Below are 23,673 nucleotides of genomic sequence, written 5' to 3'. Positions count from 1 at the left end.
TATTGCGCAATAGCAAGAAATCTTCAATTGCACAGTATTGCGCAATAGCAAGAAATATCCAATAGCACAATATTGCGCAATAGCAAGAAATTGTCAATTGTACAGTATTGCGCAATAGCAAGAAATATTTAATAGCACAGGATTGTGCAAAAGAAGATACTTCCTATAAATTGCTTATTTCTTGACCAATTTCAATGGGGTTTTATTCTTGATTTCATGGGGTTCTTTAATATGCTGAATCTAACCGTGTATTTAGTTTTTGGATTTTGGGCCCCGTTTTTAAATTGGTCCACATTGAGGTCCAAAGGGTCCAAAATTAAACTTTGTTTGATTTCATCAAAAATTGAATTATTGGGGTTCTTTGATATGCCGAATCTAACTGTGTATTTAGATTCTTAAATTTTGGTTCCGTTTTCAAATTGGTCTACATTAAGGTCCAAAGGGTCCAAAATTAAACTTAGTTTGATTTTAACAAAAATTGAATTCTTAGGGTTCTTTGATATGCTGAATCTAAACATGTATTTAGATTTTTGATTATGGGCCCAGTTTTCAAGTTGGTCCAAATCGGGGTCCAAAATTAAACTTTGTTTGATTTCAACAAAAAATTGAATATATGGGGTTCTTTGATATGCTGAATCTAACCATGTATTTAGATTTTTGATTTTTGGGCCCCGTTATCAACTTTGTCCACATTGAGGTCAAAAGGGTCCAAAATTAAACTTTGTTTGATTTCATCAAAAATTGAATTTTTGGGGTTCTTTGATATGCCGAATCTAACCGTGTATTTAGATTCTTAATTTTTGGTTCCGTTTTCAAATTGGTCTACATTAAGGTTCAAAGGGTCCAAAATTAAACTTAGTTTGATTTTAACAAAAATTGAATTCTTAGGGTTCTTTGATATGCTGAATCTAAACATGTATTTAGATTTTTGATTATGGGCCCAGTTTTCAAGTTGGTCCAAATCGGGGTCCAAAATTAAACTTTGTTTGATTTCAACAAAAATTGAATATATGGGGTTCTTTGATATGCTGAATCTAACCATGTATTTAGATTTTTGATTTTTGGGCCCCGTTATCAACTTTGTCCACATTGAGGTCAAAAGGGTCCAAAATTAAACTTTGTTTGATTTCATCAAAAATTGAATTCTTGGGGTTCTTTGATATGCTGAATCTAACCATGTATTTAGATTTTGGATATTGGACCATAATAGGTGAATGTCCAATTTAAAATTTTTAAGTTCTTAGACCACATTCAATCTGTGTTAGAAACCTATGCTGTGTCAAATATTTAATCACAATCCAAATCCAAAGCTGTATCAAGCTTGAATGTTGTGTCCATACTTCCCCCAAATGTTCAGGGTTCGACCTCTGCGGTCGTATCAAGCTGCGCCCTGCGGAGCATTTTATTTAGCTTTGTTTTCAAACTGGAAGTTATTGTGTAATTGTAATTTGGATATTTTTTTCTAAAGCAATTACTAGTCTGCTAATATTTAAGGGAAATAATTTACAATTATAATCAGCAAAATTTTGTGTTGTCAACTACCAACTTCCTTCATACTGAAATATTGTAAGTAATTTGTTCTAAACATTATTTCCATGTTTTTTAAACTATTAACCTCTTTTTTGAAAAGAACACTGAAATTTATTTTTAAGTTGATTAAAATTTTGAAAAAAAACCTCTTGAAAACATATTATGGGACACATTCAAAGTTGTATAAATCATACAGATTCCTCTGTAAGTTAGATGGGTATCTCCAGTCCAGTTGTCAGAAATTCTGTGTTGACATGAATTATCATTGATATGGTTAAAATTATAAGTTAAATGTTTTGCAATAATTTGAATTGTTAAAAAAATACAAAGGATTTTCTACTCCTCAGGATTAGATTACTTATAAGCAGCATTTGGCAAAACCTTCCGGAAATTTTTTTCCTCAATGCTCTTCAACTTTGTACTTGATTTGGCATGTTTTTTTTTTCATTCGAGACTCACTGATGAGTCTTTTGTAGAAAAAACTTGCATCTGACGTATAAATAAGCCTGGTATCTTTTTATATAAATATTTTTATATATAATGACTGAATAAGAATTATTCCCTTTAATGCCAGCAGATAAGTAATTGTTATAGATAAAATTATACAAATTATAATTACACAATAACTTCTTGTTAGAAAACAAAGCAATACATTATTGACTAACCAAACAATTGTAATAACTAATTATTTATAAAATGTCATCATTATATAATAGTAGGTGATTATTAGTCCCCTACCGATGAAGTCGAAGGGGACTTTAGGTTTGCACTCTTTCAGTCTGTCCATCCGTCAGCCCGGCAAATCAGTTTTCAACACTTTTTAGCTCACCTAGGCCCGAAGGGCCCCACGTGAGCTTATGCCATCACTTGGCTACCGTCGTCGTCCGTCCTCTGTCGTCGTAAACTATTTAAAAAATCTTCTCCTCTGAAACTACGGGGCCAAATACCATCAAACTTTAACTAAATGTTCCTTAGGGTATCTTGTTTATAAAATGTATCCGAAGTTTTGATCCATCGACAAACATGGCCGCCATGGCTAAAAATAGAACATAGGGGTCAAATGCAGTTTTTGGCTTATATCTCAAAAACAAAAGCTTTTAGAGCAAATCTGACAAAGGGAAAAATTGTTCAATTGGTCAAGATCTATCAATTCTGAAATTTTCAGAAGAATTGAATTACCCATTGTTGGGTTGCTGCCACCGAATTGGTAGTTTTAACAAAATTTTGCAGTTTTTATACGACCGCAAAAATTAAAAATTTTTTGGTCGTATATTGGTATGACGTTGGCGTCGTCGTGGTCGTCGTCGTCGTCGTCTGGCGTCGTCCGGCGTCGTCCGAAGACACATTGGTTTTCGCACTCTAACTTTAGTTTAAGTGAATGGATCTCCATGAAATTTTACCATAAGGTCCAATACCACGAAAGGAAGGTTGGGATTGATTTTGGGGGTTATGGTACCAACAGTTAAGGAATTAGGGGCCAAAAAGGGGCCAAAAATAAGCATTTTTGTAACTTCCAGACAATAACTTGTGTGTAAGTGTATGGATCTCTCTGACATTGTACCACAAGGTTCCATATCACAAAGGGAAGGCTGGGATTGATTTTGGGGGTAATTGCCTCAAAATTTTAGGAATTAGGGGCAAAAAAGGGGCAAAAAACAAGCATTTTTCTAGTTTCATGACAATAACTTGTGTGTAAGTGTTTGGATATTTCTGAAATTGTACTACAAGGTTCCATATCACAAAGGGAAAGCTGGAATTGAGTTTGGGGGTAATTGCCCAAAACGTTTAGTAATAAGGGGCCAAAAAGGGGCCAAAAATAAGCATTTTTCTAGTTTCCAGACAATAACTTGTGTTCAAGTGTATGGATCTCTCTGAAATTGTACTGCAAGGTACCATACCACAAAGGGAAGGCTGGTATTGAGTTTGGGGGTGATGAATCATAAGGGGGTTCAAAAAATTTGGGAGGGGGGATTTTTTGTTTTTCTTTTTTTTTTTTTTTTCCTTTTTTTTTTCTTTTAAAATTTTCCATTTTAAGTTGGTTATTTCTGATTAATATTTAAAAGCAAATAATAATGATATGGTAGGAGATACACACCAAACAGGATGTGTAAATTATTACATAATAAGTATTGTGCAATAGCAAGAAATTTTCAATTGCACAGTATTGCACAATAGCAAGAAATCTTCAATTGCACAGTATTGCGCAATAGCAAGAAATCTTCAATTGCACAGTATTGCGCAATAGCAAGAAATATCCAATAGCACAATATTGCGCAATAGCAAGAAATTGTCAATTGTACAGTATTGCGCAATAGCAAGAAATATTCAATTGCACAGTATTGTGCAAAAGAAGATACTTCGTATAAATTGCTTATTTCTTGATCAATTTCAATGGGGTTTTATTCTTGAATTCTTGGGGTTCTTTAATATGCTGAATCTAACCGTGTATTAAGTTTTTGGATTTTGGGCCCCATTTTTAAATTGGTCCACATTGAGGTCCAAAGGGTCCAAAATTTAACTTTGTTTGATTTCATCAAAAATTGAATTATTGGGGTTCTTTGATATGCCGAATCTAACCGTGTATTTAGATTCTTAATTTTTGGTTCCGTTTTCAAATTGGTCTACATTAAGGTCCAAAGGGTCCAAAATTAAACTTAGTTTGATTTTAACAAAAATTGAATTTTTAGGGTTCTTTGATATGCTGAATCTAAACATGTATTTAGATTTTTGATTATGGGCCCAGTTTTCAAGTTGGTCGAAATCGGGGTCCAAAATTAAACTTTGTTTGATTTCAACAAAAATTGAATATATGGGGTTCTTTGATATGCTGAATCTAACCATGTATTTAGATTTTTGATTTTTGGGCCCCGTTATCAACTTTGTCCACATTGAGGTCAAAAGGGTCCAAAATTAAACTTTGTTTGATTTCATCAAAAATTGAATTCTTGGGATTCTTTGATATGCTGAATCTAACCATGTATTTAGATTTTGGATATTGGACTATAAAAGGTGAATGTCAAATTTAAAATTTTTAAGTTCTTAGACCACATTCATTCTGTCTCAGAAACCTATGCTGTGTCAAATATTTAATCACAATCCAAATTCAGAGCTGTATCAAGCTTGAATGTTGTGTCCATACTTGCCCCAACTGTTCAGGGTTCGACCTCTGCGGTCGTATCAAGCTGCGCCCTGCGGAGCATTTTATTTGTTATTATTTTGAATATTATTATAGATATATAAAAACTGTAAGCAGCAATAATGTTCAGCAAAGTAAGATCTACAAAAAAGTTAATATGACCATAATTGGCAATTGACCCCTTAAGGAGTTATTGCCCTTTAAAGACAATTTTACACAATTTGTTCATCAAGTTTGCTAACATTTAAAAATCTTCTCCTCTGAAACTACTGGGCCAATTACCTTCAAACTTTAACTAAATGTTCCTTAGGGTATTTTGTTTATAAATTGTATCCGAAGTTTGTATCCATCGACAAACATTGCCGCCATGGCTAAAAATAGAACATAAGGGTCAAATGCAGTTTTTGGCTTATATCTCAAAAACTAAATCTTTTAGAGCAAATGTGACATGGGGTAAAATTATTTAATTGTCAAGATCTATCGGTCCTGAAATTATCAGACGAATCGAACAACCCATTGTTGGGTTGCTGCCAGTGAATTGGTAATTTTAACAAAATTTTGCAGTTTTTATACGACCGCAAAAAAATTTTGTGGTCGTATATTGGTATGACGTTGGCGTCGTCATCGTCGTCGTCGTCGGCGTCGTCCGAAGACACATTGGTTTTCGCACTCTAACTTTAGTTTAAGTGAATGGATCTCTATGAAATTTTACCATAAGGTTCAATACCACAAAAGGAAGGTGGGGATTGATTTTGGGGGTTATGGTACCAACAGTATAGGAATAAGGGGCCAAAAATAAGCATTTTTGTAACTTCCAGACATAACTTGTGTGTAAGTGTATGGATCTCTCTGACATTGTACCACAAGGTTCCATATCTCAAAGGGAATGCTGGGATTGATTTTGAGGGTAATTGCCTCCAAATTTTAGGAATTAGGGGCAAAAAAACAAGCATTTTTCTAGTTTCATGACCATCACTTGTGTGTAAGTGTATGGATCTCTCTGACATTGTATCACAAGGTTCCATATCACAAAGGGAATGCTGGGATTGATTTTGGGGGTAATTGCTTCCAAATTTTAGGAATTAGGGGCCAAAAAGGGGCCAAAAACAAGCATTTTTCTAGTTTCATGACAAAAACTTGTGTGTAAGTGTATGGATCTCTCTGACATTGTACCACAAGGTTCCATATCACAAAGGGAATGCTGGGATTGATTTTGGGGGTAATTGCCTCCAAATTTTAGGAATTAAGGGCCAAAAAGGGGCAAAAAACAAGTATTTTTCTAGTTTCATGACAATAACTTGTGTGTAAGTGTATGGATCTTTCTGAAATTGTACTACAAGGTTCCATATCTCAAAGGAAAAGCTGGAATTGATTTTGGGGGTAATTGCCCATAACGTTTAGGAAAAAGGGGCCAAAAATAAGCATTTTTCTAGTTTCCAGACAATAACTTGTGTTCATATGTATGGATCTCTCTGAAATTGTACTGCAAGGTACCATACCACAAAAGGAAGGCTGGGATTGATTTTGGAGGTAATTCCCTCAAAATTTTAGGAATTAGGGGCCATAAAGGGGCAAAAAAACAAGCACTTTTCTAGTTTCAGGACAATAACTTGTGTGTAAGTGTATGGATCTTTATGAAATTGTACTGCAAGGTTCCATATCACAAAGGGAAAGCTGGGTTTGAGTTTGGGGGTAATTGCCCTTAACGTTTAGGAATTTGGGGCCAAAAAGGGGCAAAAAAACAAGCATTTTTCTAGTTTCCAGACAATAACTTGTGTTCAAGTGTACGGATCTCTGAAATTGTACTGCAAGGTACCATACCACAAAGGGAAGGCTGGGATTGAGTTTGGGGGTGATGAATTATAAGGGGGTTCAAAAAATTGGGGGGGGATCTTTTTTTCCTTTTTTTTCTTTAAAATTTTCCATTTTAAATTGGTTTTATCTGATTTATATGTAAAAGCCAATAATAATGATATGGTTTGAATAGGTAAATTAAATTTTTTTAAGTTCTTACACCACATTCATTCTGTGTCAGAAACCTATGCTGTGTCAAATATTTAATTACAATCCAAATTCAGTGCTGTATCAAGCTTGAATGTTGTGTCCATACTTGCCCCAACTGTTCAGGGGTCGACCTCTGCGGTCGTATCAAGCTGCGCCCCAGCGGAGCATTTTATTTGTTATTATTTTGAATATTATTATAGATATATATAAACTGTAAGCAGCAACAATGTTCAGCAAAGTAAGATCTACAAAAAAGTTAATTTTAATTTAAAGACAATTTTACACAATTTGTTCATCAAGTTTGCTAACATTTAAAAATCTTCTCCTCTGAAATACAGGGGAGCGATTCAGGCTATTGAGAGCATCTTGTTTCTTCTTGCTTGAAGATATTGATTTGATATTTGGTATATAGTTTTATCAGGACAAGTTACAGATCAAGTTCGAATTTTGTTCCGGTCTGATGATTTTGTCCAGAGTTATTAATAGTCCTTGGACTTAGAAAATTCATTCAAATAATCAGTTTTCCGCACTTTTTTTCATCATGCTTGAAGATATTGATTTGCTAATTGGTATAGTTTTATCATGACACTGGTCTAATGGTTTGTGCAGAGTTATGGTCCTTTGACTTGGAAAATTCACTCAAATAATTAGTTTTCCACACTTTTTGTTCGTCATGCTTGAAGATATTGACTTAATATATGTTATATAGTTTACACTGTGACAAGTTATAGATCAAGTTTGGATTTTGTTCCAGTATAACAAATTTTTAACTGGTAAGGGACTATGTATTGCCATATATGCAATACTCTCAGATTTCAATTTCATTGCACAGACATTAAATAACTGAATTTGGATGGTAAGTACTGGTATTACTTTTTATTTCAGTGCACTCACTTCATACTAACACCCTCTCACTGAAGCAATTAATTAGCTTAGATATTTTACCAGTTGATCAGTTTGTGGAGAAGATTCAAACTGAAATTTGGTAAACTATTTGAGCAATTGGTATTATGATAGGGCAAAACCTTGAGGATAGGCACAGTAAAAAGTATTTTTAAGAGCACCATTTGTAATTTTTCAATGTAAGTTGTCTTATTTTTCTGTTGAGAACATGTATCATATATTATTCCATTCTGTATATTTCAGTGTGATTGTTGCCAGAGTTGTAGAGGCAAGTTTGATTTCCTCAGGAGAAGAAAGGTGGGTTGGAAGAAAAATCACCAATCAAAATTTTATTAAAGCTATAAAATGTTTGTGTTGATTTTAGAGAAGGTTTCAATTGAACCATAGGACATAATGTATCGGTATAAAATATCTCTTTAATGGAAGAATTATCTTCCAAGTATCATTCCTTTGAATTGAATATTCTTTTGTCAGATAGTGTTTATTGAAATAAATTAATTTTGAATCAATTTTATATAAATAAGAAGATGTGGTATGAGTGCCAATGAGACAACTCTCCATCCAAGTCACAATATATGAAAGTTTTATAGTTGATATTATTTATTGTATTCAATTCTCTCTGGCACTTTCGGGACAAAAAGTTTACTAAAGAACAAATTCCTTCTATTTTAAAGTTCAAGTATAATAAGAATTATTTTCCTTTAAATCGGTACATATTTTGCATATATAGCTTGATACATTGAATTTTGTTTAAAAAAATTTCTGTAACCTTAATTGCACTGTTTCTTAGAACTTTAATAATAACTAATGTATGTCTAGACATTTTTTCTCTGTGTTTAAATTATGAAGTCCTTAGCGTTTGGCAACAAATAACAGAATTTGTAGGAAGATTTCACCAGTTTGTTTTATGACATCCACATACATGTACATGTTTTTCAGGTTTGATGTCATTGTATGATGTGGTTTATAATTGATAAATGTAAATACAAATTTTCCCAATGTGAAAACTAACAACATATCTTTCTGAAAGAGACCCAGTTCATGTAGGTTATAGAAATGGGACTTTGAAACAACCTTTGGAATGAATAATTTAGGAAATAAGCAATTTGATTATCTATTTGTTTTTTTTTTAAATTAAGATTTATTTAATATATGCACACTCACTTGAATTTCTGGCAGTAAGTGGTGGAAAATTGGTTAATTTTTTTTCCCTAATTTTGAATCACTGCTATATTAGTCTGATTAAAATCAAACCTCTCACTTGCTATCGTTTATTTATATATCGCGCGTGGGAGCATAACAGAAAACGGGAGCGCTGAGAGGTTTGATTTTAATCAGACTGCTGCTATATATACATGTACTGAAAACATTATTTTTTTACCCAATTTATGCATATTGCTAAAAATTCAGTTGAATGTAATATATCATATGAAAAGATATGCAATTATGCATTAATATGTTTGATCTTTTTTCCAGCATCACTGTAGAAGATGTGGGCGGTGTTTCTGTGATAGTTGTTGCAACACCAAAGTAGCTTTACCTAGAATGTGCTTTATTGATCCTGTACGGCATTGTGCAACATGTATTCAAACCACAAAGAAAGAAAACGAATTCTTCGATAAACATGTGAAAACTCTTGTCAATGGTTTGTATAAGGCAAACTGATATTTCGTTTTTGTTCTGTGCTATTAATGTTCAAGAACAGAGATGATTTTGTTCTGTGTTATTCAGAATTTGTCCATTACGATTTCTTTATGAAACATAGTAATAGACTATTTTCATATTATTGACTTTTGACTCCGAGTATATTTTATCTACAGGTTACCTACTCTGTGGTGGGACATTCTGGTACTCTTGTCAAGTAAGAGCAAAGGTAAAAAGTCAATAATATGAAAATAGTCTATTGTTGACCTGTACTGCCATTTTCACTTTTATTTTTAATAAACAAAATAATTTTCTGTGCAAGACAGAATATTTATATGAGTTAGGACACTTGGTATTAAGTGGTTCTGATTCAGGGACAAGGACTCTCACGGTATAAAAAAAATATATATAAATAGATGTCTGAGTCAGTGAATAAATCAACAAAAAATTGAAATATGACACTGTGAAACTTTTGAATCAGGACACACACTACACAGTGAATAGTTGTTAAACTTTTTTTAACTGAATAACCTGCCTAATATGAACAACACATTCATCTTAAAAAGGTTCTGTCTACACAGATTTGACTATATGACTATTCCAAATGAGTTTTATCTATTGTAATTTAACACATACTATGTCTTGCCATTGATCATAAATGCCCTTCTGCATTTTGCTTTGTATACTTAGATGTTTCCTTAGATGTAAGTTGTCTGTGTATAAATATTTATATCATTATAGGTGGAGAGTTTATGTTGTCTGGAAAGGACCAGTCAGACATAGAATCACAGTTTCTGTGTAAATTATCATCAGATCACAGGTATTTCTTTAATCTAGAAAAATGACAAATTATTTTTAGATTTTATTAATGCTAGATTTAACTAATTTCATGATATAAAAAAATTAGCTCTGCCTGCAAGTCATGATTTTTGTCGTTCTCTCAATTTTTTATACGGCTGCACAAAAATTTTGCGGTCGTATATTGGTTTAGGCGGCGTCGTCGTCGTCCGAAGACACATTGGTTTTCGCACTCTAACTTTAGTTAAAGTGAATGGATCTCTATGAAATTTTACCATAAGGTTCAATACCACAAAAGGAAGGTTGGGATTGATTTTGGGGGTTATGGTACCAACAGTTAAGGAATTAAGGGCCAAAAAGGGGCCAAAAATAACCATTTTTGTAACTTCCAGACATAACTTGTGTGTTAGAATATGGATCTCTCTGACATTGTACCACAAGGTTCCATATCACAAAGGGAATGCTGGGATTGATTTTGGGGGTAATTGCTTCAAAATTTTAGGAATTAGGGGCAAAAAAGGGGCAAAAATAAGCATTTTTCTAGTTTCATGACAATAACTTGTGTTAGTGTATGGATCTTTCTGAAATTGTACTGCAAGGTACCATACCACAAAGGGAAGGCTGGGATTGAGTTTGGGGTTGGTGAATCATAAGGGGTTCAAAAAATTGGGGGGGATTTTTTTTCCCTTTTTTTCCTTTTTTTTTCTTCAAAATTTTCCATTTTAAATTGGTTATTTCTGATTAATATATAAAAGCCAATAATAATGATATGGTTTGAATAGGTAAATTGAAATTTTTTAAGTTCTTAGACCACATTCATTCTGTGTCAGAAACCTATGCTGTGTCAAATACTTAATCACAATCCAAATTCAGAGCTGTATCAAGCTTGAATGTTGTGTCCATACTTGCCCCAACTGTTCAGGGTTCGACCTCTGCGGTCGTATCAAGCTGCGCCCAACGGAGCATTTTATTTTAAAGATGGCCAGGGAAACCAAAAAATAGAAAATTATTTAAGAATTATATATGAATGCAAGATTTCTACATATTTATTATATCCTCCTTATAGTTACATTCAAATTTAATGGTGAATCAAATGAAACTCTCCACAGAGTCATCTCCTCTTGGACAAGGTATTTAAACTTTCGTCAGTTCAATTGTTCATTAAATAGATACAATAGCTATTGAATATATATTATTGATATTGAAAAAAAATACAACATCACATGCAGTATTGTTAGTTGATTACATGCATTTTCATCTACTTAAATGATGAGTTTTGCTTCATGTAAATTAATCAAGGAGTGATGGATTTCTCTTAGAAGAAATTTAAAGGTCCCAGTGAATAAACTACACAGAGAACAATAAATATGCTGACAAAAGTTTAAATACATTGACTAGAAGGACATGACTCTGTGGAAGAGCTACATTTGGTTCACAATAATGTATTCTAAATTAAGGTAATTTTAATCAAATTGGTTTCTACCTTATTCCAGATTTCTACATTTTGAAGCAGAGAGTGATAAATATGAGTCCATTAAGGTGTCTAATTTGGAGTCTTTACAGATCATGGCCAATAGTCGAGATCTGGAAGGTAATGTCAGTGACCATTCACTCTTACAGTGACTACAAACATGTTAATAAAATAACCATGAATGACAAAATCAACCAATTTTCTTAATGCAAATGGGAGAACATGTGGGGTATACCTAAATGAGACAGGAAAACAATGACACAAAAACCTTAAGATATCAAGAGGATATTGTTGAACAGTTAAAAACAGTTTGTTTTGTGTCATTGCACCATGTTGCCATTTTGAATACAATATACAATTGCAGATATGGATTGGAGAGTATGTATACTAATTTATACAATTGGCTGTTAGTAAAATTGAATCATAACTAATTCCCGTGAGGTCTTCATTTCATGAATCTGTACAAATATAATGGGTTTTTTTCCGCATGTAAAGATATAAAGGGAAATAACTCTAAAAACTTTGCTTGAAATAAGCTAATCCCTTCCAAAATATAACAAAAAGTAATTTTCAAGAAACATAAACAAAATTTGTTGCTGCAATTAATTTTTCCAAGATGGTAAATTTTCTTTCTGTATTAAGTGAAACTTGAAACAAGTTATTTTATAGATTCAGCCGGTGTAAATTAAGTTTTAATGAACACACAGAAAAATTGTAAAATCCCCTTGTGAGGAAAATATTTGAATGAATATAAAATGTTATCATACAAAGTTTTATTTGTTTATGCTGCTTTCTGTAGATGATAATGGTGAGATTGATGTTGTTGATGTGTTTTACATGTTGTAATGAATTCTTATTTCAGGCTTATTCTGATTATTCTGATTATAAAATTATTAAAAATAACAACCAGATATTTTTTTTTTTGCTGAAATATACATTTTTTTTGTAACCTACATGTTCATCCTTTTTAAAAATGCAACTTTAGCATTTCTGTTATAAAGATATTATATAATATGTGATAACATCTAGTTCAATTATAGAAAAGTTGTATACTAGGAAATTCAAATATGTGTTTGATATTTCTATGTTAATAATCCTATGAAAGATTCAAAAGGTAAGTATTATATTCATTTCAAGTCTTTTTCAGGTTTTTACTTGTGATTTTACATTATTTTTTTATGCTCAAGTGAAAATTTTAGGAAATACTCTTGCCACTGGTCTTGCATTGAAATATAAGAATAGCAATGATGTAATGACAATGGTCAAGATGGTTGTCACAACAGGGGCCAATAAGAAACAAGCACAAATATGGATAGCAGCTATGCAAAAGGTATTTAGAATATATCACCTTAGACAGTCTTTATTGATATTTTTAGACCTTTTTGAGTCCAACTGTTCCCAATGATTTATACATCTTTTGCTCTCCTACTTTTGGTTTTTATATGACCGCAAAAAAATTTTTGTTGGTCGTATATTGGTATGACGTTGGCGTCGTCGTCCGAAGACGCATTAGTTTTCGCACTCTAACTTTAGTTTAAGTGAATGGATCTCTATGAAATTCTACTATAAGGTTCAATACCACAAAAGGAAGGTGGGGATTGATTTTGGGGGTTATGGTACCAACAGTTAAGGAATTAGGGGCCAAAAAGGGGCCAAAAATAAGCATTTTCTAGTTTCCAGACAATAACTGTGGAACGGTGTATGGATCTCTCTGAAATTATACTACAAGTTTCCATATCACAAAGGGATGGTTAGGATTTGCTTTGGGGGGTTATGGCTCAAACCGTTTAAGAATTAGGGGCAAAAAAGGGGGAAAAACAAGGTTGTCCTGGTTAATGGACAAATACTTTAGTACAAAACATAATTTAAAGCAGTGTAAGGGAGATAAATCAAATACATTATTGAAATTATCTCCCTTACACTGCTTTTAAATTATGTATAAAGTAATGGTTAATGAACAATTAAGATAATTTAAAACAGTGTAAGGGAGGTAATCCAAATACAATGTTTTGGTTACTTCCCTTACACTGCTTTTAAATTATGTTTAAGGAAATGCATATTTATAAAGGAAGACCAGTAAAAATATCTGCAAATGTTGCATCTTTTTTTTTTACAACAAAATCCATATGAAAGATTTGACACTATATTTTAAATTCTATTATAAAATAGATTAAGTTAGCACTATGGTAAATTTAAATGGGTAATTATGGTTGCAAACTCAATTGGAAATTTGAATTGAGATTATGACCATATCTTGAGGGAAAGAATTTTTTTGGGGAAAAAAGGGGGGGTGGGTTTAATGAAATTGTGGGGGGTCAATTTTTTCTCATTTCAGATTTCAGAAATTAAAAAGAATTATTCTTCAAATATTATTTTTTTTTCAAATTTCAAATATTGAAAAATTTCAAGAAGTAATCTTTAATTGGACAGTATGGCGCATGAGATTTGTAAAATCTTTGACCACATTTATTTATTTGTTATGCCGAATCTAACAGTGTATTTAGATTTTTAATTTTGGGTCCAGTTTTCAAATTGGTCTACATTAAGGTCCAAAGGGTCCAAATTAAACTTTGTTTGATTTTAACAAAAATTGAATATATGGGGTTCTTTGATATGCTGAATCTACACATGTATTTAGATTTTAGATTTTTGGCCCAGTTTTCAAGTTGGTCCAAATTGGGGTCCAAAATTAAACTTTGTTTGATTTCAACAAAAATTGAATATATGGGGTTCTTTGATAATCTGAATCTAACCATGTATTTAGATTTTTTATTTGTGGACCCCGCTATCAAATTGGTTCATATTGAGGTCAAAGGGGTCCAAAATTAAACTTTGTTTGATTTCAACAAAAATTGAATATACGGGGTTCTTTGATATGCTGAATCTAACCATGTATTTAGATTTTTGATTTTTGGGCCCCGTTATCAACTTTGTCCACATTGAGGTCAAAAGGGTCCAAAATTAAACTTAGTTTGATTTTAACAAAAGTTGAATTCTTGGGGTTCTTTGATATGCTGAATCTAAACATGTGTTTTGATTTTTGATAATGGGCCCAGTTTTCAAGTTGGTCCAAGTTGGGGTCCAAAATTAAACTTTGTTTGATTTCAACAAAAATTGAATATATGGGGTTCTTTGATATGCTGAATCTACACATGTATTTAGATTTTAGATTTTTGGCCCAGTTTTCAAGTTGGTCCAAATTGGGGTCCAAAATTAAACTTTGTTTGATTTCAACAAAAATTGAATATATGAGGTTCTTTGATATGCTGAATCTAACCATGTATTTAGATTTTTTATTTGTGGACCCCGCTATCAAATTGGTTCATATTGAGGTCAAAAGGGTCCAAAATTAAACTTTGTTTGATTTCAACAAAAATTGAATATACGGGGTTCTTTGATATGCTGAATCTAACCATGTATTTAGATTTTTGATTTTTGGGCCCCGTTATCAACTTTGTCCACATTGAGGTCAAAAGGGTCCAAAAGTAAACTTAGTTTGATTTTAACAAAAATTGAATTCTTGGGGTTCTTTGATATGCTGAATCTAAACATGTGTTTAGATTTTTGATAATGGGCCCAGTTTTCAAGTTGGTCCAAGTTGGGGTCCAAAATTAAACTTTGTTTGATTTCAACAAAAATTGAATATATGGGGTTCTTTGATATGCTGAATCTATACATGTATTTAGATTTTAGATTTTTGGCCCAGTTTTCAAGTTGGTCCAAATTGGGGTCCAAAATTAAACTTTGTTTGATTTCAACAAAAATTGAATATATGGGGTTCTTTGATATGCTGAATCTAACCATGTATTTAGATTTTTTATTTGTGGACCCCGCTATCAAATTGGTTCATATTGAGGTCAAAGGGGTCCAAAATTAAACTTTGTTTGATTTCAACAAAAATTGAATATACGGGGTTCTTTGATATGCTGAATCTAACCATGTATTTAGATTTTTGATTTTTGGGCCCCGTTATCAACTTTGTCCACATTGAGGTCAAAAGGGTCCAAAATTAAACTTAGTTTGATTTTAACAAAAGTTGAATTCTTGGGGTTCTTTGATATGCTGAATCTAAACATGTGTTTTGATTTTTGATAATGGGCCCAGTTTTCAAGTTGGTCCAAGTTGGGGTCCAAAATTAAACTTTGTTTGATTTCAACAAAAATTGAATATATGGGGTTCTTTGATATGCTGAATCTACACATGTATTTAGATTTTAGATTTTTGGCCCAGTTTTCAAGTTGGTCCAAATTGGGGTCCAAAATTAAACTTTGTTTGATTTCAACAAAAATTGAATATATGGGGTTCTTTGATATGCTGAATCTTACCATGTATTTAGATTTTTTACTTGTGGGCCCGCTATCAAATTGGTTCATATTGAGGTCAAAATGTCCAAAATTAAACTAAGTTTGATTTCATCAAAAATTGAATTATTGGGGTTCTTTGATATGCCAAATCTAACCGTGTTTTTAGATTTTTAATTTTGGGTCCCATTTTTAAATTGGTCTACATTAAGGTCCAAAGGGTCCAAAATTAAACTTAGTTTGATTTTAACAAAAATTGAATTCTTGGGGTACTTTGATATGCTGAAAGTTGGGCCCCGTTATCAACTTTGTCCACATTGAGGTCAAAAGGGTCCAAAATTAAACTTAGTTTGATTTTAACAAAAATTGAATTCTTGGGGTTCTTTGATATGCTGAATCTAAACATGTGTTTAGATTTTTGATAATGGGCCCAGTTTTCAAGTTGGTCCAAGTTGGGGTCCAAAATTAAACTTTGTTTGATTTCAACAAAAATTGAATATATGGGGTTCTTTGATATGCTGAATCTAGCCATGTATTTTGATTTTGGACATTGGACCATAATTGGTAAATTAAAAAAATTGAAGTTCTTAGACCACATTCTTTCTGTGTCAGAAACCTATGCTGTGTCAAATATTTAATCACAATCCAAATTCAGAGCTGTATCAAGCTTGAATGTTGTGTCCATACTTGCCCCAACTGTTCAGGGTTCGACCTCTGCGGTTGTATCAAGCTGCGCCCAGAGAAGCATTTTATTTGTGTTCTAGATTCCAGTTGAATGTTCAGAAAGTGATTTGAACATGGTAGTCAGTGTGCTTTTAAAAAACACTGAATCTTTAACATTAGGAAACAGATTATAACCTTTTCTGATGCCCTAAATGATTCATTGATAAGTATTTGTACTATTGTTTAGTGTTGAGTTTTAGGAATTTCTGTCAGAATCTATGGAAGTACAGTACACTTTGATTTCTTTAAAATACAAGGGATCATCAAAGTTTATTCTACTTTATAGATGTTTTCAAGTTATGTAAAGTTCTTTTCCACAAATTAGAATTTACATTACAAAATGTGTTCTGAAAATGCATTTAAAGTGACAGTTTTCCGATGAGGCAAGGAAAACATTTTAGAAAAAAATGTCAAACTGTCACTAGTATTGAACAGAAAATATTTCATATCTGTGTGTGATTTTAAATCGTTATTCGTTATGCAAGTTCACATGCAAAATATATTTATAAAAGAATATTAATACATCAAAAGGATAATATGAATTACCTAAAACATTAGACAGTACAACACTCCACACAAACGACCAAAACCTTAAGATTCCTCAGAAAAAATAGATGTACATTTGTAAAATAAATAAAGACCAACAATACTAACAACATAGTGTCCAGATATTCTTAAATTGATTTAAAAGACTTGAAATCAAACAAAGAGGCGAGGTAACTTACTTAAACCATAAAACCTCATATAATTTACTGAATATCTATAAGATGACAAGGTCATGAATTTGAAAGACTGAATAAAATTACTTTTCCTACAGTAAATAGTGGGATTGGATACAGAGTGTGTTAACCTAGCATGCACACATTAAGGAGTAAAATTGGCTTTTCCTACAGTAAATAGTGGGATTGGATACAGAGTGTGTTAACCTAGCATGCACACATTAAGGAGTAAAATTGGCTTTTCCTACCATAAATAGTGGGATTGGATACAGAGTGTGTACACCTAGCATGCACACATTAAGGAGTAAAATTGGCTTTTCCTACCATAAATAGTGGGATTTGATACAGAGTGTGTACACCTAGCATGCACACATTAAGGAGTGGACATGCTTGTTTACTTCATTTTATTATAAGGCTTGCAAGTATAACCTTTGAAACAAGCAGAAATAAATATAAAAATAAGGAGATGAGGTATGATTGCCAATGATACAGCTATCCACCAAAGTTCAAATGAAGTAGATGTAAGCAATTATAGGCAACTGTACAGCCTTCAACAATGAGAAAAACCCATACTGTATAGTCAGCTATAAAAGGCCCGATATAAAAAATGTGAAACAATTCAATTGAGAAAACTAACGGCCAAATTTATAACAAAACAATTTACTAAAAACAAATATGACCAACATGAACCAAAAACAACCACTGAACTACTGGCTCCTGATTTGGGACAGGCACATAAAGAATGTGGCGTGGTTAAACATGTTTGTGAGCGCTCAACCCTTTCCTAACCTGGGACAATGGTGAAACAGCACAACATAAGAACAAACTATAAAAATCAGTTGAAAAAGGCTTATCTCATCAGATCGGTACAAAGCAGAAGAATCAAACAAAAACACAGACCAGACGTGGCAGGGTATTTATCCATCCCTCATCCCAAACAACAAAATCGATACTAAGTACAGATCTGAGAGTACTCGTAGTTACTGACAGCTAGTTCAAAGCCAATAACAACTAATAAAAAAAATCTTTTATCTAAGACTAAAATATCAATCAGTACGCATCCAACCTCCAATGGATTTAGTATAAGGACATCATAAACCGTTAGAGAAATTTGGTTCATGATTTTACATAACATACAAAAATGTTGAGGGAACATGGTTGGGCTGTCCACTTGACAATTTGAAATAATAAAATTCTCTTATGAACTGTAGTGACTTACGTTTTTACAATTTTTTTTATTCTTTTCTATTTCAGGCATTTAAAATGGTGTATGAAGGTAGACAGGCAATGAGGGCATGATGCAAGCAAAACATTTCTCTTGTTCTGTTATTTGTTAATGAAAACTTTGAGAAACGTTGCAATTTTAAGAATTGGATAAAGTCTAAATTCAGCACCTCAGCTGTTGGTGAAGATTTTTTTCTGTGTTTGAAATGTATTTATGTACTATAGTCAAATTACTGATGCAATTTGCAGTTAGTACTTAGAATGAAGTCTTCAGTCTTCACTGAAACTGTCAAACAAAATTTATTAGAAATACACTCTATGAATCTCAAGTTTAATGACTTGAGATATTGACTGTGTTTACTTTCAGAAAGTATAAAGAAGATTTTTAAATGAGAGTCAACTCTTTAGTTTTTCTTTCTTTTGAAGTTTTGCTGAAAACCATGCAATTTAGATTAAGTTTTTATGCAAGGTCTTTATTCATCTGAGGTGCTGAATTTGACTGTTAATTCTTTTATAAAACTATATTTTTTAAGGTAATTCAAAATGTGATATTGTACATAAATCAGCATTGGAGTTGTTGTAATTTTGGGTATTTTAAGGGCATTGTTACTTAGTTTTAGCATTAGTCAATACAAAGAGCTGTTTAAGTTTTGATGAAAAGGTGGTGATATTGTGACCAGCATATATACAACATGCTAGAATGTTTTACTGAGAAATTGATTTAAAAGCCCAAATATTGAAAAGATGTGTTATATCATTGTATATTCTAAAATTGATTATGAAATTGACTTTTAAAAATGAATATAGCAAGCAACGATTAATCGATCATCGATCAGACATCAATGTATATAGCTTACACTGTGATCATAATATTAATCTTATTTGACTGCAATTAATTTGGTGATGTTTTGTAAGAATCACAGAGCTTTGCTACATTTTTGCCTAGCAATCAAATTCGAAACATTATGTATTACATTAGTTAGCTATGGGCTAGGTTTTACATAAATAATCCAAAAATTTAAATTTATTGTATTAAAAAAAATATATTCACTGAGTGATAACTTTAGTTTGCTCTGGAAGCCTGTTATAATTCACGCTGAAAAACCTCCTCATTCACACTACATATTGCAAGTTATATCCCTTCACACATCCTATTTTTGTACAACAATGCAAGTTTAAATGTTATTATTTGATACCAATGTACTGTTTTGGAGCATCTAAGCCATTATTTCTCTTCATAAGGATACAAATTGTTCTGTGTTAGTGAAAATTGTTTAAGTTTTTACAATCTTTTCATTGTAAGATGCAAATCAAAATTGCTTTGAAATATTAATTATATAAAGTCTTCAGCATTTTATTATACAAATTATTGGAAATAAAAGATAAAATTACAAGAATAAGATCTGACTACACATACTTTAGGCAAAAACAGCATAATTATATTAATAGGCAGCAAAAAAAACCCACTTGTTTTGTATAAAAAACTAAAGATAAAAGATTTATTACCAATTTTTAAAGGAACTCTCAGCGATAGGTGTGGATCAAAGCTTTATAGGATCAGTGATGAAATTACATAACTTCATGCAGTCAACACATTGTGATTGCTCAAATAGAGAGATTGCCATATAAAAGGCAATATGCAGTCAGTGATTGTATCTTTCAAATATTTAATGAGTCAATCGATTTAACTGCACAAATAGCATAGTTATACTAACCATAATAAAATGAACTGCTGACTTCATATACACATTGCAGCATTCACATGATCAGATTTTGGCATACATGTATATTCCAATTAAGCAAGCATTTTATTCAGGGATATGGGTATAATTTGGTGTGCAATTGTATATGTAATGTACTGAAATGCAATAAATCTGTATGATGTATAGTTTTTATTTTTTTTTTTACTGAATTGAATATGCTTCATAGATATTCAATTATTTCACACTTTGTACTCATTGTTAAACAAATTTTATAGACATTAAATATAACAAATATTACATGCAAAATAAGTTCAGTTAATACAAAGCCTTAAAACAGAGCTATTATTTCTTACAGAAATGACAATTTTTAATGGGTTATCATGCAGCTGACATTGTGTAGCAGTGTCTAGTATTGAAGCATCTGGAGAAGGGAGAGAAGTGTTATATAATGTTAACATAAGGATTATATAAAGAATAGTTTGGTTGATATATATATTGTTATGATGTTATCAATGCTTGCCATTGTGATCAAGTTTTTTTCAGAATTTTAAGTATCGTGTTGATAGTTTATTATGTTCTTGAACTGTTTTTTGTAGTTGAATATTGTTGAATGGAAAATTTCAGTAGATGAATATGATTTTGTAAATATACAGAAAGTATAAACTTTTATTTTAACAGAGATACATGGTGCACAATATGGTTGGTGAGAATTGGTTGTTTTTAAACTATTATATTGAAAAAATTTAAACATTTTGTATATTAATAATAAATACCTGCAAATATTTAGACAACAAATAATACCTATATTAAGCCTATAGATATTAGAAAACAAATTCGCTCTATTTTTCATTTATATCGTATAATGACACGTTCATTTCTATAAAGGACCAATTCAAACATTGTATTGCAATATGGTAATATCATTGTTATATATGTTACTCACTGGTCCAGATGTTGACATACAAGTTACTTTTAATTTAGTTTTGTTTTGGTCAAAGGGAGATAATCCAATTTGAATAATGTTTCATCTTTTATTACAAATGCATTTTACATCTGATACTTATCATAGGTATACATTATGTATCAGTGAAGTCACTTGTGTGTTTTTCTCTATTGGGAGCTGAGACTGTACAAGTAATTCATGAGGACACAGGTTAAACTTTTGAATTGGTCCATTGATATAAAATGATCCATAAATGTATTGCACAAGCTTATTTATTTAATGTATAAAAATGTTTTTTCACATGCATTTACAAAAGAAATGTTTTGTTTGTTTTATCATTTCTTCTGAAAATTTTAGAACAAGTACCTGTTCTTAACAACAGTGTATCAGTTATTTAGGAAAATAAACTAAACTGCAGACAATTTACAAACACTGGTATAAATCCTGCATTATATTTTGTTTGTTGAAATGTGCATATTTAATATTTAGGTAGTTTGAATTGATAAGTAATTCAAATATCAATGAATACTTTAAAATAGAAATTGATTTAAGAATTGAATGCATCTTTTTGTAAATTCATTGGGGTGTAAAAGCGTTGTCCGAAGTACATTTTGTATGAAGCGCGGAAGCACTTCATTCTAAAAATGTACGCACGGTCAACGCTTTTACAACCCTATGAAATTACTAAAAGAAGCATTCAATACTTATAATTACATTTTTTCGCTATGATCATGAAAACACGATTACTATCAAGTTTTTCTTTTATTTACCTGTGCACTTTATTGTGGAAACGTGTGTCATCATATGTTTCAATTCATGCAATTCATTTTGAAATGAAGAATGACGCGAGATTGCTGTTAGCCAATCAAAATAACGTATAATAATGAAACATACATCTAATGTAATTATTGATATGTAAGAAGTAAAATTTGTTCAATATAGATTTTTCATGTTTTGATTATATTTAATATTGATTTAGTTGTAGGCTCTGTTGTTGATACAATGAACAATTTACAAAAGACACATTCTATGTTAACTGCTATGTATTATAGTGCTTTATGATAGTGCTTTGTAATATATATATACTATTAAAATATTAAAATACGATTTTTCTTTACTGTTATGAATCTCAATGAATGACTCAAGTTCTCATGATTGAAATTATATATCCTTCTACATTCATTGCCAGGAACAGTAAGTAATCACGTCATTACGGCGTCTCAGTTTAAGGTCTTCTATAAATGCATGATCTCCCAACTGGTGCTTTTTCCCAGTAAAATTTGACCTCACAAAGCAAATATCTTCATGTTACAATCAATGTCCAATTACAGGTTTTTCCCCCAATGACCCCAGGTCAAATGGGGCACATCATTTATAAAATCCTATAAAATTTTTCTTTTCAATCGATTGTTGTTTAAGTGAAAATTTTTTACCCTTTTGTGTTTTGGGAAAACTATTGAAAATAGATAGAAACTTAACAGATCAGCAATACAAGATCAACAAAAAGAGAGATTTTAGTCATTGATTATATTCTAGTCTACAATGTTGAAGAGAGTCTATTGCACATAGGTCTATATGAGTGGCACAGGCTCTTTAGAGCCTCTAGTTGTCATAAAGCATATGAAATAATGGAATTAATTATTTTTGGAGTATAAACTTTTTGGATATTTTGGATAAACAACATGATTTTGATTTCCGTTCTCTAACTTTAGTTTGCCTCAACCAAATGTTATGAAACTTATATACAATGCTTATTACCACAAAACACAGATCAATATAAAAATAAGAAGTAGTATGATTGCAAATGAGACCACTCTCCACAAGAGACCAAATGACACAGAAATTAACAACTATAGGTCACCGTACGGCCTTCAACAATGAGCAAAGCTCATACCGCATAGTCAGCAATAAAAGGAATTCAAGTTTGAATATAGGTGGCTTCACTTTTACCGTTCTTGAGTTATGTCCATTTATAACATTGTATGCAAGCAGGGGCATCATCTTTGTCCCATGGACACATTCTCCATTTATCTATTGACTGTAGGCTATGCTCTCACTCAATCTCATCCAAGAGAAGTTCTTTTATTTAATTTATAAAACGGTCAATTGAAATGAAAAATCTGATTACAGATTTATTTGCTGCAACTCATATAAATATAAAAATAAAAAGATGTGGTATGAATGCCAATGAGAAATAGAAAATTAAAATAAATGGAATATGTAGACAGCTCTCTCACAAGCGATAAAACCCTAACTGTAAATTATAAGGGCATACACTACAGACACAGGAACACATTCTACAGCATCTACACAGCACGAGTAATAAACCCTGCAGTAAATAAAAAAATAAGAAGATGCGGTATGATTGTCAACGAGACAACTCTCCACAAGAGACCAAATGACACAGAAATAAAATACAGTAAAAGAAATAGAAAATTAAAATAATGGAATATGTAGACAGCTCTCTCACAAGGAAAAATCCCTAACTGTAAAATATTAGGGCATATACTACAGGCACGGGGACACATTCAGCATGAGTAACAAACCCTGCAGTAAATATAAAAATAAGAAGCT

At 31.8% G+C, this 23,673-nt stretch overlaps 1 protein-coding gene across 1 annotated transcript in view; it reads left to right on the top strand.

The window, feature by feature from the left end:
- Positions 1–22,206, top strand: part of LOC127738969 (zinc finger FYVE domain-containing protein 21-like) — a 34,963-nt gene extending 12,757 nt beyond the window's left edge. The window contains exons 2-7 of the mRNA XM_052250469.1: positions 7,817–7,870; positions 9,050–9,218; positions 9,959–10,037; positions 11,509–11,606; positions 12,686–12,816; positions 18,484–22,206. Of these exons, the coding sequence (XP_052106429.1) occupies positions 7,817–7,870; positions 9,050–9,218; positions 9,959–10,037; positions 11,509–11,606; positions 12,686–12,816; positions 18,484–18,528 (576 nt within the window). The 3' untranslated portion in view covers positions 18,529–22,206. The remainder of the gene's footprint in view (positions 1–7,816; positions 7,871–9,049; positions 9,219–9,958; positions 10,038–11,508; positions 11,607–12,685; positions 12,817–18,483) is intronic.
- The last annotated feature ends 1,467 nt before the right edge of the window (positions 22,207–23,673 follow it).

The sequence above is a fragment of the Mytilus californianus genome, unplaced genomic scaffold (assembly GCF_021869535.1).
Source record: "Mytilus californianus isolate M0D057914Y unplaced genomic scaffold, xbMytCali1.0.p SCAF_4, whole genome shotgun sequence".
NCBI classification, from domain to species: Eukaryota; Metazoa; Mollusca; class Bivalvia; order Mytilida; family Mytilidae; genus Mytilus; species Mytilus californianus.
This window is presented reverse-complemented; position numbering and strand designations above follow the sequence as displayed.